Source organism: Manacus candei, unplaced genomic scaffold, assembly GCF_025592945.1.
Source record: "Manacus candei isolate 608988 ecotype Guabito, Panama unplaced genomic scaffold, ASM2559294v1 h1tg000043l, whole genome shotgun sequence".
Taxonomy (NCBI): domain Eukaryota; kingdom Metazoa; phylum Chordata; class Aves; order Passeriformes; family Pipridae; genus Manacus; species Manacus candei.
This window is the reverse complement of record NW_026138091.1, coordinates 11,327,565-11,346,174: the sequence shown is the minus strand read 5'-3', so window position 1 is coordinate 11,346,174 and position 18,610 is coordinate 11,327,565. Positions and strand designations below refer to the sequence as shown.

Below are 18,610 nucleotides of genomic sequence, written 5' to 3'. Positions count from 1 at the left end.
CTAGTGGGAGGTGTTGGAATTAGATGAGGTTTAAGGCTTTTCCAACCCAAGTCACCTCTAAGTGGAAACAGACTAGGTTTGTGCAACTAAGGTGGCACCCAGGTATGGGATAGGCATTTAAAATACAGATTTAGAAGAACTGACAGTCACTGCTTTGATTAAAGGAACTTGGAATCATATAGATCAAGTAGGTAGACTGCAGCCATGCATCTAGCATAAGAAAGAACAGAGATACCGATTCAGGGAAGAAACTACCAGATGATTCCTCAAGGAACATAATGACTTTTCTAAATGCTCAGAAATTCCTCTTATCCAAACATCACCAAACAGCAATCTGAAGAAAAAGAAAAACTAAAACCCAACCACAGTAGGAATACAGGTCCTTCTTTAATTACAGGTTTCTGCAAAGAGACCGGTAGTAATACCTCCTGTAATTTTTATAAGCATTCAAGAGAAAGAAGAGCTTTGTGCTTATCTTTTAAAAGCAGTGCAGGGAAAAGGGGGAGAAGAGCAGAAAGAAGCGCTGCAGAAATCTGCCAGCAAATATACAGGAAGATGCAGATTCATAAGTTTAAACAAGGACTCTCTAAAGAATTGACTGCAGCTGTACATAAAACACCCGCAAAACTGAAGAGACAATTGAACTTCAACTTAAGAATTTCCACTTACTTCATATTCCTTCAAGAAACTTAGAATTCTAACAGGCCCACAGAGGCGTAAAAAGGCACTGGAGAACTACAAATCTTAAATTTCATTATAACCTTGGAGGACAAGCTGTTCTTACATAGCTCTACTAAATGTTTAGAAGGGAGAGATTTTGAGAACTACCTTAAAAAGAGATTTTCTCCTCACTTCCTAGAGTGAAAAATTTGCTATTACCTCTGCAAACATCTTCTGTTTTTAAACCTAAGTAATAGTTTCAAGCAGACTACTAGGACTACAAAGCAACTGTGAGGCAGTCTGCCTTTCTACAGAAAATTATCCTGCATTATTTAAGATTTGGCAGTTAAATACAGAAAGTAAGTTGTATTTCTCTGTGCAGTTAAACTTAGATCAAAAAACATTCTTCTTTTTTCTAAGGGAACCTAAAGCATACACACTCGTGGTTAATTTTTTAATTTTTTACTTGCTGGGTTCATGCTTTGCCCACTTGGGCAACTTGAGCAATAACTTGGCTGTTATTTGTGCAAAACTCTGTAGGAATTTCAGTTATTTTTCTCAAATATGCAGAAAAATGTAGCTGGACGGAACCAAACTTCCAAAAAAAGAAACAGAAGATATTCAAAGAGATTAGATACAGATTTTAAAAATACTTAAGGTTCCTTTTGAACAATGCAAGTTATGACATCACTTCTGAGTGTCTGTCCACAGAAAATGCTCAGATTGACAGCCCCATAAGACAGATCTAAGATCTGTTCCAAGATCCATGGTGATGAGAAGTATCTTCTCATTACTTCATACTTCTACTGTCTCTTTGTATTCATGCTTAATTATATGCTGCTACTTTGGTCTGTGTTTGGTCCAGCCATCTGTGAGAGTCTATTCTTTTCCTGCCAAGTTATGAGAAAACAAGCACTGATAAATGGGAACTTTGTCTTTGAAGGAAGCATTTTGTATAAACTATAATTAATTGGTACCTCACTATTGGCTGATGGCCCTTCAAGGGCATTTGACGGAGAAAGTGAAGAGGAGGAGGATGAAGTAAGCCGCATTTTCATTTAGGAAAGACCCCCCGAGGTGTAGCACGCAGGCACAGGGAAATTCCAAGGTACCCACGCATGCGCAGAAGAGATGCCACCTGGATAACGGAGGGAGGGACCAAAGGCCTCTTAGCTGGGTGGTGCTGACCACACCTGCCCAGGTAGATGTCACCACTTAATTGTATAAAAAGCAGATAGCTTGTGCTGGGAGTGGAACTCAAGCTTCACACTGAAGGACCATGTTGCCTTTTGCGGGGATGGCCACCATCCTGTGAGCCTGCCGACACTCCAAGAACGCAGCTGCTGCTATGGGCAGCAGGGGGTTGGTAAGAGAAGCTTCGTACGCAACACCTGAGTGAGTGGGGGGTTGTACTGAGGGCTTATTTTCCTCCTCCTTCCTCTCTCTCAGGTTCTTGTTTTGTTGGCCACCTCTTGGTAATAAATATTGTTCTTGTTGAGCTTTCAACGGTGTATGGTTTCAGTTTCAGCATCCTCCCTGCTACACTCTTACAGAAGAATCCACTTCCTCTAATAAAATAAAAGTCTTACATTCACATTATAGTTCTCTGCAACTTATTTTAACACACAAAATTACTGAGGCAGTTCCAAATACCATTCATTCACAAAGTAGTGAAGTGGGCAGGGAAGCTATGATAATTATCATAATCACCTTAGATACCTCAGGAGAGAATGTTAAAAAATAACTATTCAAAACTGGTAATTTATTAGGACAAAATGGGACAAAGAGCCTACACATTCATTTAAGTTATACATGAGCATTCCACTTAATCGAGTAAAAAAAAAAAAATCATACCATCAGTAAATTGATATTGTTAAACCTGTCTAATAGTTAAAAATCTTTAAATTTGAAACAAAAAACAGACAGTGAAAAAAAACTCAAGACTTCTAAGAAGTGGAAATATCTATGTCTATGCATTTGGAGACACCTTTATAAACCAGGTAGAGGAAACTGGAAGTCTAGTGTTTTCCTACAGATAAACTAAAGAAGTAGCTTACCCCTTAGTTTCTCCTAATTTAATCTGTCACAAATACCATCACAGCCATATGTGAGTAAATAAGCAGTGTTTCATTGTAATTTTCACTCAAAAAAGGAGAGCCAAATAATGCAGCATATATGTCTGCAAAGACAAACAAAAAACAACTCCAAGATTTTTTTTTAAATACAAGCACACAGTACAAGTAAAAAAGAAAGCTGAAGACAAATTGATATAAAAATCAGTATTTATGTAAAAAAATAATGCACTGCATACTGTAAAATCAGTCAGTCACAGTATTCACCTTCACACAGATTTCTCCATTTTCAGTCTTCAAAAGGTTACACAGCAAGGAAAAGAGATCTACATGCAAGGCAGACTGCTTCCTAGTTTTCATCCCAGAAATTTACACCCTGAGCCCGCAGGGAGATTAGAAACAGAATATAAACTCTGCTTACAGTGTAGTGCGTTTTTGTACTGCTAAAGCATTTGCTCAACTCACATGAATCTGGAAATCAGAGGCATCCTACTTTTGACATGGAAACAGCCACAAAAATTAAGCTTCTAAAATGGGGTTGGGATGAAGGTGCAAGTCAGTGAGTGGATCCTCCATGTTCAACACACAGGAACTTTTCTGGAATCCAAAACCTCACTTTATGAAGACTTCATCTCACTTAGACAGGTTATCTAAGTTCAAATATACTTTACAAATACATTTTATACCATGTAAGCTTAAATATTTTACTGTAACACTAGAGTTCTGCCCTTTTCTTCATCATTTTCTCTGGGGAAAAAGTTTGTATTGCATAAACAGTACTTCTTTTTTTCACTAAGACAGTTGAAGAAAGCCTAATCCTTACCTGTTGCAAATCACTATCACCCTATTGACAGTAATGCATTCATTGCATTGAGAGTCTGCCCCAAAGCTATTTTAAAGCCATGTTATTTAAAAATATATGGTAACAGGATATATTCTCTAAGAAACCTATCTACTACACAGTCTGATGAAGCATCAGAACTCTTACTACAGCTCTTCACTTTTAGGTCCTACATACTCTATAACAATCATCAGGTAATAATTCCTAGTATGGAAATACAACAGCAACAGATTTCCACTGTTGGGTTTTTCTTGGCTTCCCAAATGCCCTATTAAAGCTGCAAAACCATGAATTTTTTAAAAAGTATCATAAGACAAGCAACTTCAAAATGAATTTTTACTTAAAACCCCCTCAACTCTGCTCTACCTTTTAGAGCTAACGGCTCTACAATGTTCAAAAAAATGTTTTTTAATATAAAGTCTCCGTATTTACCAATGGAGAAAACTAGTATCACATACTAGTTATCAGCTTCCCAGAAAATCCTATTTATAGCGTGCAGTTCACATCTGAGATAAACAAGATTGTCAAAACAGTACTTCAACATGTAAGAGATGAACACGTAAAGGCACATACAGATTGTCAATAATTACAACCCATTTTGTTGAAAACAGAGTATTTTCTGCACTTGTAAACAACTTTGTTTACATAAAGGCTCGCACCTTTAAAGTGAGGTTAGTGCTGCTGACTCAGTTATTGCTACATTCACAGTTTTAATATAATTTTAGACAATATATGAGGTACACTCTCAAACAGAACCATCTTCATTTCTTCCTTGTTTGTTTGATCATTAGATAACTGAATTATGGTCAGACTAAAAGTACTGACCATAGAAGCCAGTAACACTCAAATCATCAGAACCAAGATAAACATTAGCAGTGATTAAGCTTCAAAAGAGCAAAAAGTCACCTCTGCAGAAAAAAGTTCCTGTTCTTCATTATGTGAATATTTTCTTCATTTTTATGTATGCTAGTAAACTTCTGTCTGGGCACATTAAGAGCCCATTCAAGCTGTATTAAAATTCTTGCATCTTTTGACCAGTATATTACTTCAGTCTCTTGATATAACAGCTAGGAGTCAAAAGTCACCTTCCCTTTGATCTTCTGGCATACAAGTCTTTTATGCTTTTTGTTAGTTGTTTTATGAATACTTTGTAAACTCTTCCACAGTATGTATGCATGGTTTTCTGTAATTCCAGTTCTAGGGGCTGCAGCAGTGAGTGAACCAGATCATCTCCAAATGAATACTGTAAAGAGGTTAAGAAAAGAAAATTTAAGGTCAATACGGAAGATTGTCACTGTTCAGAGGATTAGAGTTTTATAAAAATGTTTCTGAGCATCGTATTTGTTTTCTGTAGGTTTATTAAATGTTTTCAAGCATTCAGAGCGCTTCTGAATGCAATAATTGCAAAACACCTCCAAAGTATAGAAATATTCTCTAGTGCTTTCAATAAGCATAACATGGAAGACTTTATTATTTTTAAATGTAAGCAAATGAACATATTCAGATAGTCTAGGAAGAAATTTAAAATTACCTTTCAAATTAAAAATTTTCAGATCTAAAATGATTTCTGGTTATTTTTCTGGTTCTATGGTAACTTTCTCAAATGGCATATAACCTTTAAGTAACGTAATTCTTATCAAATTATAACGAAAGCAGTATGAAAAGTGATAGATCTGAAGTTTCATTAAACTGAATGATGGTCAAACACATACTATGTTTAACATAGGTATGAAATAAAGCAGTCATTAATTCAACAGTGCTATATTTTTATAAACAAATTATAAGTTAAAACAGCACATTGAAGTAACATAATTTTGTTCATTGTATTACCATTGAATCAGCAGTGTTTTACATACTTTCTCTGACATGTTCATATACCAAATGGGATCATATATAACAGGAAATAATTTTTTCTTCTGTTTTTGACAATACTCAAAGGAAACAAAGAAAACATATTTTTATGGAAACACAATCACTTTCCCTGCAATGTATTCTCAGACCCCCAGAAGTACTTTTCTTCGGTTTTATATCTATATGACAACATGTAATAAAGCAACATTAAAATATACTATTGATTTTTGTAGGTTATACACACACAATAGCCTGTTACATTAAAATGTGCATCAGTGCTAAATTTTATGGCTCTTCAGTGAGTATACTGATGCAGCGATAAATAGTTTATTAGATGACTTATTTGCAGAATGAAAAGACGTCACTGTGCTCAGTATTTAGAGGAACAACAACATATTTATACACTGAATCTCTAGAAAAGGTCAAACACGGTATATAAAAAGTTTTTTACAATCCAAATCTAGACACAAATATTAAAATGTTGCAATAAATACTTACGAACTTTGGGAATATGAGGTTTTTCCTGCATTTTAAAATATCCAGAAAAATAAAGCTTCTGGTGATGGTTTGTTCAGCCTGGAGAAAAGGAGGCTGGGGAGAGACCTCATCGCGGTCTACATGTTCCTCACAAGAGGAAGATGGGGAGCAGACACTGATCTCTTCCCTGTAGTGACCAGGGACAGGACCCGAGGGAATGGCCTGAAGTTGTATCAGGAAAGGTTTGGGTTGAATATTAGGAAAAGGTTCTTCACCCAGAGAGTGGTTGGGCACTGGAACAGACTCCCCAGGGAAGTGGTCACAGCACCAAGCCTGACAGAGTTCAAGAAGCATTTGGACAGTGCTCTCAGGCACATGGTGTGACTCTTGGGAATGATCCTTCGCAGAGCCAGGAGTTGGACTTCAGTGATCCTTGTGGGTCCCTTCCAGTTCAGATATTCTATGATCTCCAAATGTTCATGTAAGAAGTTTACCAGACAATTCATTAAATGAATGAGAATACAGCCTTTTAAATAAGCACTGACACCTATGGGCAATGCTTTAAAATCCTAACTTAAACACAGTCTGCACTATGTTTCCAAAGATGCTCATCACAACAGGAGTATACTGGAACTCCATCCAAATAATAAAGAAGAAACCGATGAAACAAAGTTGCTTAAAAGAGAAAAAAATTACTTTGTTGCAATTAAGGTGAGTATCAAACAAAATACATGCAGCACTACAGATAAAAATACTTTAAAAAACGAGTACAATGCTGAAAATACTTACATTTTTTATTGCTTCATAGACAGCCCTAAAAGTTGGTTGTTTATCATCGTGGTACACACCTCTGTTTCCATGAAGAATAAATATACCTTCTTCTTCAGCTGCCTTACAATTGCTTCCATAGATGCAGTGGTCAGGTCGATAATTCCATTGGCAAGGAAAGACATAAAGACTTTCTGTGTGGAAAAATGAGATCTCTGGATTAAGTATCAAAATTGTCTCAGGAAATATACTAATCTATTTTTTTCTTAAGGCTGCTTCATAGATTTCTGTACAGTTGTTTTGAAATCTAACAGTTCATTGCACTCTAACAAGCTCCAGTGTTGTATCTCAATGTAAACTCTAGAAGTAAATACTTTCAGAGAACAAAAGGAGCACATGGTTCCTTGAATGCTTTCACAGAAAAGTCTGCTAAAAGAGTATTTTCCTAGATTTTTAAACATCATGGAAAAGATCAGCTTTCTACTGTTAGACTTAAAATCAATGTGGATTTACCTGGATTGTGAAAAAACATAATGTTCAATAGATCCTGATCACCCCATGTTATGTTCAACTTGTATTTCTTCAGCAGTGGCATAAGAATTTCTCCCCACTGTAACCGGACTGGTGTCATATCATTCTATGAAGCAAAAGGCAAAACAACACACATTCAAGAAAATTATACCTATAATATATAAGGAAATGCCTTACACAATCACAGTAATTTGCATTTCAAAGTTACAACTCAAATGTATAGATGATTTCTTCCTTTTAAACCAACAAACCCATCTAAGGAAAATAGTTATGGACACTTCCAATATGCTTTATTTCTCAATTATTAACTTAGAAGGAAAATTTGATGCATTTCCTACTTCTATTACATTAGATTTTTGTCTTCAAGATTTTCTTCAAACATCTTAAGCCAAGAGTTCTAAGAAATGGCAAGGGTTTTTTACGCAGCAGTAGGATATAACACCAAAACTTAATGAAGTGATGCAGCAAGCAGATGGGGAGTATTTAAATATCCACACTTCATGCACTTTCTCTCTTCATCACAGAGTGATAAATATACACAGGTTCTAATGTTAACTTCAAAAATTCAAACCAGTTCAATACAAAATTAATTCTTAAATAGTTCCAAACATACAGACAACAAATACAGGCTACAACATAGTGTACAAAAATACAAAGATCCTTCAAAGGTTTTCAAAAGAATTTTCATCCAGTTGAACTAATTTTTTTTAGTTACTAAACTTGAACTTCCACAGCAAAGGCATGACTTTTCACTAGTAAAAGTCAGTAAGATATTAAACCAACAACTGTTACTAAATGCCAAATTTCCTGATTTAGCAGAATCGCTTCAAATTGAAAGGAGGAGTTCTTCTTCTAAGGTTCTGGTTACGAGGGTGCTACTTGGAGTAAACTGGTTTACCGTTTACTCTTTTGGCCATATTACCGAAGAGATTAAAATCTGCAGTTTAACTGGTTACAAATTGCAAAGGTAATTTCTTATCTTTACACCATATTTAAGGTCAACTAGAACAGAAAAGGAACAAGGCTGCTCACTCTCTACCTTGTACTTCAGTTGTGAGATGGAATAACAAAAAGTCCCAGAGAAAATTCCTAACAAGTACATAATTGTACCCTTCATCCTTTTTAACAGGTTGCCAAAAAAAATATTAAATTAGAACTCCAGTATAGTTTGAGATTTGCATACAGGAATATCATATTAAGAGACAGATTACTAGGAGCAGAAAACTCAGTTTCTGAATTACAGAATCAAATACTTTCTTCTCTGAGCTTTACACTGACAAACTACAAAGTGCACAAGTTAGCAGTTCAGTTTTTATTCTTTCCTCAAATAATTTTAGCCATCGAATATGAAGGGCTTTTAGAACTGAAGACTAAAACAAGAAATACTATCAGATTTCAGACAAGAATTACTAAAAAAAAAAAAAGATCTATAGCTTATATTGTGTAAGAAACCAAACAGAATATTACAGTCCCTTCTGTCCTAAAAAATTTATGATTATGATTGCCTGCAAGTATTCAATGAGAGCAGGCATAAAAAATGCACAAGAGAATTCTTCTCTAGTAAGAATTATCATTAGACTCAGTGAAATGTGATTAAACAAAATAAAACACAGGCTTAACACCAAGCTAAAATCTTCCAAAAAGCAAATAAATTGGACTGAATCACAGTGCATAAAGATTATTCCCTCACCTGAACTTTGCCATCCATAGAATATTGACCAAAATATAACTTTAAGTTATTAAAGTCATTATTTAATATAATTTTCATTTCACTTGTAGAGTTTTAATAGCAGTATATCCCAAGAAGACGCAAAGCAGGAAACAGCATATATCACATAGCCAGACATCTAGAAACAACACTACTACACTACTACTGACAAATAATGCAGTCAGATTTAAGTACTGGAAACTGTAATATTTCAATAACCTTTGCATAAATAAAAAGGAGTTACACATTAATTTATTAACAGTGATGTATAATGACATCAGCATAGGAGTCACAGAGAAAGAGAAACTAATAGAAGTTATATGTTCTCCTTCTTTAAAATACTCTATTGTAACTTGTGGTGAGGTTAAACAGCTTGAGAAGTAGAATACTGATAGAACTGCTTTTCAGAAGTTTGTCAAGCAAATTTCAGAAACAATTCTATGATAATTTAAGGATTTTCAGAATATAAGCCTTCTCTCCAATATTCAACAACAAGCAATGAATGTTAAAGAGATTTAAGAAAAAAACACACAACGGTAGTGGGCATTTCTGTGATGCCATCATAGCATCATAGAATCAGTTGGGTTGGAAGGGACCTCTGAGATCATCAAGTCCAACCACTACCACTGTGGTTACTAGACCATGGCACTAAGTGACACATTCAGTCTCATCTTAAAAACCTCCAGGGACAGAGAAGCCACCACTTCCCTGGGCAGCCCATTCCAATGCCTGATTACCCTCTCTGTAGAGAATTTCTTCCTAATATCTAACCTAAACCTCCCCTGGCACAACTTGAGACCATGTCCTCTTGTCTTGCTGACAGTTACCTGGGAAAAGAGACCAACCCCCATCTGGCTACAACCTCCTTTCAGGGAGTTGTAGAGAGTGATGAGGTCTCCCCTGAGACTCCTCCAGGCTGAACAACCCCAGCTCCCTCAGCTTTTCCTCATAGGACTTGTGATCGAGTCCCTTCACCAGCCTTGTTGCTCTTCTCTGGACCTGCTCCAGCACCTCAATATCCTTCCTGAACTGAGGGGCCCAGAACTGGACACAGTACTCCAGGTGTGGCCTCACCAGCGCTGAGTACAGGGGAAGAATCACTTCCCTGGTCCTGTTGGCCACACCGTTCCTGATCCAGGCCAGGATGCCATTGGCCTTCTTGGCCACCTGGGCACACTGCTGGCTCATGTTCAGCTTCCTGTCAATCCAAACTCCCAGGTCCCTTTCTGCCTGGCTGCTCTCCAGCCACTCTGTCCCCAGCCTGTAGCGCTGCAGGGGGTTGTTGTGGCCAAAGTGGAGGACCCAGAACTTGGCCTTGTTGAACTCATCCCATTGGAATCAGCCCAACTCTCCAGCCTGTCCAGATCCCTCTGCAGAGCCCTCTTGTTTTCCAGCTGATCGACACTCCCCCACGACTTAGTGTCATCTGCAAATTTGCTGATGATGAACTCAATCTCCTCATCCAGATCATCAGTAAAGATATTAAACAGAACTGGGCCCTACACTGATCCCTGGGGGACACCACCAGTGACCAGCTGCCAACTGGATGCAGCACCATTCACCACCACTCTCTGGGCCCGGCCCTCCAGCCAGTTCTTAGCCCAGCACAGAGTGCCCCTGTCCAAGTTCCTAACCCAGCACAGAGTGCCCCTGTCCAAGCCGTGGGCTGCCAGCTTTTTCAGGAGTATGCTGTGGGAGACAGTGTCAAAGTGATATAGACAGGTTCTTATGAACTCTCAAAACTCTAGTTTTATTTGAGCAGAAGAAAATGTGTAAGAACAAAATATAAATAGAGACCATCAAGGTGTTTTCCTATATTTTGGAGGTTTTTGTTTGTTTCTTTGTTTAGATGCTGTGCTTTAAATAGTTTGGTCATTACCCATTTGGGTACCAGAAAACTTCTGCCTGACCAAGGCTAAAGTCAGACTTAAAAGAGCTGTCACATTTAGCCTTGTATTACCTTTTTCTTAATTCTAGTAAGAAAATATAAAACTGAGGAAAAATTCTCAAATCATAGAGCAATATCTAAACCAGTTGCAGCTGTATCCCACAAACAGTTAACCAACTTAGAGCCAGCCCTCTTCCTTCTGGTTACATAACTCTATCCTGCTTTTGCACTAGCAGTGTAGTGCTAACACTTACTGAATCTTTTTGCAAGCTGATTTACTTCCATAACCCAGAAGAAGGATATCTTTTTTTCTACTGTTACCAAATTGAATTGAATCAGAGAAAGGACCAACAAACACCAGAGGCTAAGACAAAGTAAATGAGAAAAGCAGGAAAAAGGTGGTAAGAGACAGGAATCTTGCTTTTAGAAGCAATTAGTTCTTTCTTGGAACAACAGCCCTAAGCACATCTGAATGGTAAAAAAAGAGTTTATAATGGCTTAAGTCATAGAAACTCTGATTGTTTATTTTTTTCCTAAAGCATACCCATGAACCTCTACTTTGCACACTCTATTTGGACTTAATTTGTTGGGGGCTTGTTTGATTTTCTAAGAACTTTCTAAGAACAAATACCACCATATCTGTGGTATTTGCTACATCTCTTCCAGTTTAAAAAAATAACTACATCTATATGTATACAAATACAAAAGAAGTTACCTACTACTCTCTCTTCCATATCCTAAATACTCTTGCGTGTTTTACATTCCCATTTTATAACTGCTCCTTAGCAAAGACAACATGCAGGCACTAACCATCAGAAGCTCCTTTATGGATTCTAGTCTCATGCCCAGTTATGCACTGTTTTATGACCACACTATATTCAATAACACATACATGTGTGCATATGTGTCTGTATAGATCAGAGAATATGCTGAGTTGGAAGGGACCCATAAGGATCATTGAGTCCCGCTCCTGGTCCTTCCCAAGAGTCACACCATGTGCCCGAGAGTATTGTCCAAATAAATGCACACACACACCTGTGCGCACAGTGCATATATTTGTTCCGTGTATATACACAGAGACTTAAAACAACAAGACAGATAACATAGTCAGGACCAGGAGTAACAACTTCCATTAGGCACCACAGATAGCCAAAGAGCTAGGATTGTCTAAAATGACTAAACTTGACAGTCCTAAGAAGACTGAGGCTCTAATAAGTAAGTGGATAAAAGACGATTTAATGCTGGAGCAATACATGGAACTACGGGTTTATTGCTACCCAGACAAACACTGTAACCTTTAGCTGAAGTCTCTGATTCTACTTTTTTATTTATCCATCTTCTGGCTCCTCCTGACTTTTACAAATCAATGTGACAAAGAAGAAAGATGCTCAGAGGCCTCAAGCAGCTCAGTCTGTAATTTTGGGCTGAAAAAACTACAATAGACAAAGAACCCACAGTTTTAAATCCACAGCATTAGAGAAATATCCTGATTCCTTCCACTGTTTAGATAAATGCTCTAGCCACTACAGTGTCATATAAAAAAGATCTAGAGACAGCTTTTAAAAGATACAAAAATTCCCAGACATTATATACTCCTTGAAGAATTTGTTGAGCCTCCTGAATGAATATAAACAAATTCAGACATTCCTATAAAACAATGAAGCATTTTCTAGTTCTACTGTATTTGACTGGAATAGTTCACAGGACACAACATGGAACAGTTACCTGTAAGGTCCAAAAGCATCTGCAGTGTTGTTGCAAGGGGTATTAGCCCCTACCTCTGAATTTAGGACAGACCCTACAGCTACCCTCTCTCTTCCAAAGGGTTGAGATTAGTAGCTCCTTTGCTACTGTGTATAGACTCAACTACACTAAATCTTTTTCAAAGTTTTGCTGTGAGGTTGCAATTTTTCCTAATGACCAAGCCTCCTTTTATTAAGCCATTCAAGGAACCTGAAGAAGAAAACAGTCTCTGTGAGTCTCCATGAACAGTAGAGTTTTTGTAATAAAGCTTGTGCACTTTTGGGGCCCTGTTACACTCTGCAAGCTTGTGGGACCACACTCTAGGTACTAAGGGAGAATAAACTAAATGGTTCCCCTACTGAGTGGTCTCTAAAGCTCTCAATAATCAATATTGTATAACAACTAATTTCCTCCTTAGTCATTACCCAGGCTGCACTATCTCACTATGATAGAGGAGGAGAATGATCAAGCACTATCACTCCTAAATTTCAGGTAACCTAGTAGGTCTCTTGATTAGACATCCCCAAACTGTTCTGGCTGGACTGAAAATGCTACCACCAACCTGATACTACAGGACACTTTCCAAAAAGTAAAAGGACTAAGGCAGCAGTATGGTTTAGAAATCATGAGGTAATCTCCTGTCAGAGGCAATTCTGAGCCTATTTTACTTTTTACAATCAAGCAAGAGTGAAAGAATATTTCTTTAGGTGCACTACTAAATGTTTGAGTCCTAAATGTTTGAGTCCTAAATGTTTGTGAGCCACAGCGCACACAAAAGCACTCCTAGACAAATATGAAGTTCAGAAGACATATGAAAGCAAGGAACAGAAGTATATGCATCACACATGGAAGCAGAAGTCTAAGTTTGAAGTGACAGTAATGCTCTAGAAAGGATGCCAAAGAATTATGACTAACTATTACGAGTAGAAAATGATGTATTTTTAACATTTAAAACAACTGAGCATGGGAATGGGTTAATTGTCTTTTTTATTATTTTTGTTAACTAAATTTATCAAAAAGGGCTTTGGATCATGTGCTTTGCTATTAGGAAGCTTTGCTTTGTTCCTGCCTCCCTTTCTCAAGTGCTGTTTCCTAATTCTGAATATTTAGTGTAGTAGCACTGGGTAGCTAACTCCAGTCTCAGTTCCTTTCCCTTAATTGTATGATCGTTTAGCCTGCAACTCATCAAGTAGACTTGTTTTTAGTACAGCACATACTGAACAATCTGAGTATTAAGATGAATGTTTTCAGAACAATTCAAGAATTGTTTTTGTTCTGATTCCCCATAAGAGTTATGACACACTATCTTCCTCACTACAGAAAGAAGTTCAGTGGCCCACTTAGCCAGAAACTGTCCATCATGTTAGGTATACTGAAGTTTGCCAGCAAGATCATGAGAAAAGCATACAGATGTATGCCTTGCCTTACTGTGAGGTCTTATAAATCAGATATTCACTCCTGTAATAAAGAGCAATTATAAAAAATTCACTTCCTCCAAGGTTGGTTTTCATTGAACAGTCTGACATGTTTCATTGCATAATAAATACACATGGCAATACCAGGAATACATAGCAGATATTTTTAGGACTTGGAAAATATTCCAGCCCTCTAGAGCCAAGGGAAAGTGGCAATGTTCCATTTTGAATTTCAAAATACTCATTAATTATTTCACCTACATAAATCTGTATATATAAACCTAAATTTGAAGAAAAAACCAGTTTTAGGTGTTAAGGAGAAAGGACTTCATATTATTCTCTAGAAAACAATAGTTAATTTTATTGACAATTTTATTAGCCTACATAATATGCATACTTTTGAAAATTTTAACCCAAATTTTAGTAAAGACACATCAAGTTTCCAATGAATTGATAATCTAAGCTGTACTGAGAAGCCCAACTAGAATTTTGGTACAGTATGAATAAAAGACCAACTTTTTTTTTTAGTGTGGTAAACACTACAATAACACACTACGCAGGACTGCATTGTCAGAGGTTAAGACACACGCAGTATTCAGTCTCATGTTTTTCTCATTATACTTTTCAGTATTTTCATTTCTCCATATGCTATAATCAGTAAAACAAACAAATAGAGTAGACAATGCAAGATTTCACTGATGACATATACAGAGAAGTTTTCTTCTTGGAGAAAATACAGCTATATACTATAGCTTTCTACTTTAACTGCAACTGAGATAATTCATTCCCCATTTTTCTTAAATTCTCTGCATTTTCCTAGCAACAATACATAGCAAGATTTTGAAGATGAAAGCTGCTTATTAAATTGAAAACAGGGGAGAAGTAATGTCTATTGGAAGTTTGTATTGTCCCTCTTACGGATGCACTTCCAAAAGTTTTTGACTGCATGACTATTTTTCCCTAATCAAACTTCTCTTAAGCAGAGATGCACTGTTCCCCTAAGCATAATCACATAGCACTGTTTTTGTCCTTGTGTTTCAAGTATGTAAGAAAAAAACTTCCCATTTAAGAAGCAACGTCCATTTCTACTGCTGCATGCACTGCTTTCATGCATGTAGTAGTAAATACTATCATGATGAACTAAATTGTCTACAAAACTATGACTTCATAGTAAATAAAAAGATACTTAGGGTGATAACCACCTGGTTACAATGTAAAAGATCAAAATTTGGAAACCTTCGTTTTAAACACCTTACTAAATGTTTTAGCACCACCTCCTGGTCATACAACTACACATGGTACAAGTTTATTTTAACTTTTTTCTGGGATCGCTACACTGAATTAAAAATGCTGGCATATCTACTGGTAAATGTAATTTAGAGCAAATTCTACCAAGTCAAGGATCTCTCAGAACTAATAAAAATTAAAACAATCAAGCACGCTTGACATTCGAGAACTCCAAGTCTTACATTTAAAAATAGTTATATTCTATTTTAAACAGTGTACTTTGAGAAGATTATTACAATTACAGGAAAAAGATTCTGAAAAATACACATGAATTTGAAACAGGATTAGAATTAAAATACTTAAGTCCACAGAAAATGCAATAAAGCCAACACACATACCTTGAAATATTTTCTTCTAATACGTGTCATATTCATTAACATGACTCCAGAATTAATTCCAGTTACTCCATAATAGGGATGTCTAGCAAAGCGATTATACCACCCAATACGAGGCTCTTCGTGTTCTGGTGCCATTGCAGCGATTTGCGTGGAGTTGAACTTTCCCAGAAAAGACCAAATATCATCAACAGGCCTCAAAAACAGGATGTCGGTATCAACATACAGTAGTGAATCCACATTTTTGAGGATTAACTGTGAGAGAAAGAAATTTAAAACCAAACTTTTTAGTTTTATTGAACTTCTCTTCATAAAACAGAAGTTGCTGCCATTACACAATAAAGTTTAACACATTTTTGCCATATGCAAATAAACTCATTTTAGGTTGACAGTTTGCAGTCAATGAATTTGCCATCACTCCTCTCATTTTAAAGAATTTTTGTAAAGGAAACAGAGGTTTTATACAGAATAGTAACGCAAAGGCACTCAGTCTACATTTTATATGCCAGGTCTCCTCAGGAGTAGGTTTGCAGGCCAGGTGAAACATTACTCTAACAGGAGCTCCTATCTTGCTCCCGTTCCCTTGCTTTCCCATGTAGATAACCAAAAAAGGGAGAGATGTAAAAGCCCCAGAAGAGACAGCGTTTGGGAGACAGCTGCTACTGCTCTAATTCATCAAACCTGAAGAATGATTTCTGAAGTGTCTTAGACGAGCAAAATTAAAAAAGGCTGCACAAAGCACTGGCAACAATAGCCCATTTCTTGTTTCATTTTCTCTAACACTTCTCAGACCCACGCATGCAGGAAACTTTTCAAACAAATGAGCAGATGAGGCGGGATAAATCCTTCTTACCTCTGAGAGGATGACATGACCTATACCTCTCTCTGAGGATACTGTGCCATAATGCAGCAAGTGAGAAAAGGACTTTTACTCCATAGGGTATTAGTGCCACAGAAGGTGGTTAAATTCACAGGATTTTTTAGGATGTCATAAAAGTAACTTTCAGGAGTAGTAGTAGTCCTTCATTTTAAACCAAGAAGATATCAGATTAACAAGGACAGCCTGGTCCTTCATAAACAGACTTCATTGTCCTATTACAGAGTAACTTACTGGCAAAAATAGCCTTTGTGAAGCACATGGTTTAAACAATTTCTTCCATTCTGCTGCACTCTCAGTTGGAAATGTTATTGGATATAACGTGTAATTAACTTTTCCTTCATAGGGGAATTCGTCAAGCTATATGAAAAGAAGAAATCACAGAAATTACTTCCGTTCAATTCTATAAATCAAAAATAAATCAATCCCCTATTCAGATTCATAATTGAACACAACTACAACATCTCTTTTTCATAACAGAAATGCTTCTTGAACTACAAAAATCTGTCAGCTAATCAAAATAATCGAAAAAAAAGGGCACCTGCAGGTCACTATGAAGAAAACACATCATACCACATCATATGCAAAAGGAAGAGGACGTAAAATAAATTAGCATTTACAAAAAGTAAGTACATTAAATAAAACTCCTCCCCTTGACTAGTTTCCGCAGGAGAAATAACAGGAAGTCTTTCTAAATTTAAAATAACTTACTCCATTTTTGCCAGTTACTGCTCGCATAACATTAGCATATACACATAAGCATGTATAACACATTCACGTCACAGGTAATATGACATTTTAAGCACAAAAATAAAACCTTCCAGTTATAGCCTAGTCCACTTCTAAAACTGTTACTACAGTCATAATGTTATATTCATTAACTACAATTTACTAAAATCAGACATAACCATATCTACCATTTTCAAAAACTGATCTTTCAGTTTGTCTCAACAATTCAAGGCTGACTCATGCTGTAAGCAGAGGGACAAATCTCGAATTTTTTCTTGTAAAGCCAACTTTAAATAAGCTCACACAAGATAACAGATAACTGGTTTGTATTCAGAACATAGGTTTGTATTTAACAGATTTAAGGTGACAAATCAGGAAGATTTGGTCTATCTTTAGGAGGAACTTTGATATCAGCAACTGGCACTGTTCCACAGGAAAAAACCCTCAAAAATCTCCATTCAACATTACAAATGTCTTATTTTATTTCTAGACCCCTGCATTTCTGTCACTGTATCAAACAACTATTACCCAAGTAGAGAAATTGCAATATATTACTCAAATTGTGCTACAGATTGATTGAATTTGTTCTTCGAATACTTACTATGCCTTTGAAACGCTCGTGTAATTGGTCCTCAGCAAAAATATGAAAGTGGAGAGGTCTGATGCTGAAAATAATGGCTGATCTCAACATAGTAACAGTTTCTTCCAGTCTTTCACCACAGGCCACCACTGCTAGATGCATTTTCTCAGAAGGATGTGTTTTCATATAATCATATCTGATACAAAAATATTTTTTCATTTGACATCATTTCTAGCACACGCTTAAAGAAAAGCACTACTACTTACTGCAGGAAGTAACTTAACAAAATACCCTTTATCATACTTAAACCAGCAAAATATAACTCAAAGAGAACGTGCAAACTTCAGCATTATACCTCATATAGATTACGTTAACCTCAACCATTCTCGTATTCACTCCCACTATCCCAGCCTACAACGGAAAAACCAGGCATAGAAGAGCTATACAGAAACTACACAAACATTTACTTTCTTAGTAACTTTACTATCCATTAATAGCAGGGAATTTCATCAAAATAGCTATTTCAAAGGAAAGACTACATGAAGTTACATTAAAATCTGTAAGGGTGATAGCATATTCAGTCTACACGAGTTGATTTTTTTTCCCTTTCCCTGGGATAAAAATGACAAATACAGCAGAGTTAAACTCAACAGCAGAAGTGAGATAACCTCTACTTTCAGGAAGTTCTGTTAAAAACATTTTTGACTGAGCTAGGCGTTTTATCCATTTTCTGCTCCAGTAAGTCCTTCTTTGCCAAACCCGTGCTTCAGCACTTCATCTAAGCACTGACAAAACACAAAAAGTTTTCTCCCATACTTCCATCTTGCAGGAGTATAACTTGGGTAGGA

The 18,610-nt window shown here is 36.6% G+C and overlaps 1 protein-coding gene across 4 annotated transcripts in view; it reads right to left on the bottom strand.

The window, feature by feature from the left end:
* The window catches only part of GXYLT1 (glucoside xylosyltransferase 1), a 44,035-nt gene that overhangs the window by 5,658 nt on the left and 19,767 nt on the right, over positions 1-18,610 (bottom strand). Inside the window, exons 3-9 of one of the 4 annotated variants that reach the window (XR_007905895.1) lie at positions 17,784-17,958; positions 16,688-16,813; positions 15,580-15,831; positions 7,183-7,306; positions 6,691-6,863; positions 4,480-4,816; positions 2,718-2,839 (exon numbers count right to left, since the gene is read on the bottom strand). Coding sequence is in view for 2 of the 4 variants with exons in the window: in XM_051795545.1 (XP_051651505.1) it covers positions 4,655-4,816; positions 6,691-6,863; positions 7,183-7,306; positions 15,580-15,831; positions 16,688-16,813; positions 17,784-17,958 (1,012 nt within the window). In the remaining 2 variants the exon portion in view is untranslated. The other 3 variants (XR_007905894.1, XM_051795545.1, XM_051795547.1) reach the window with 3 other exon arrangements.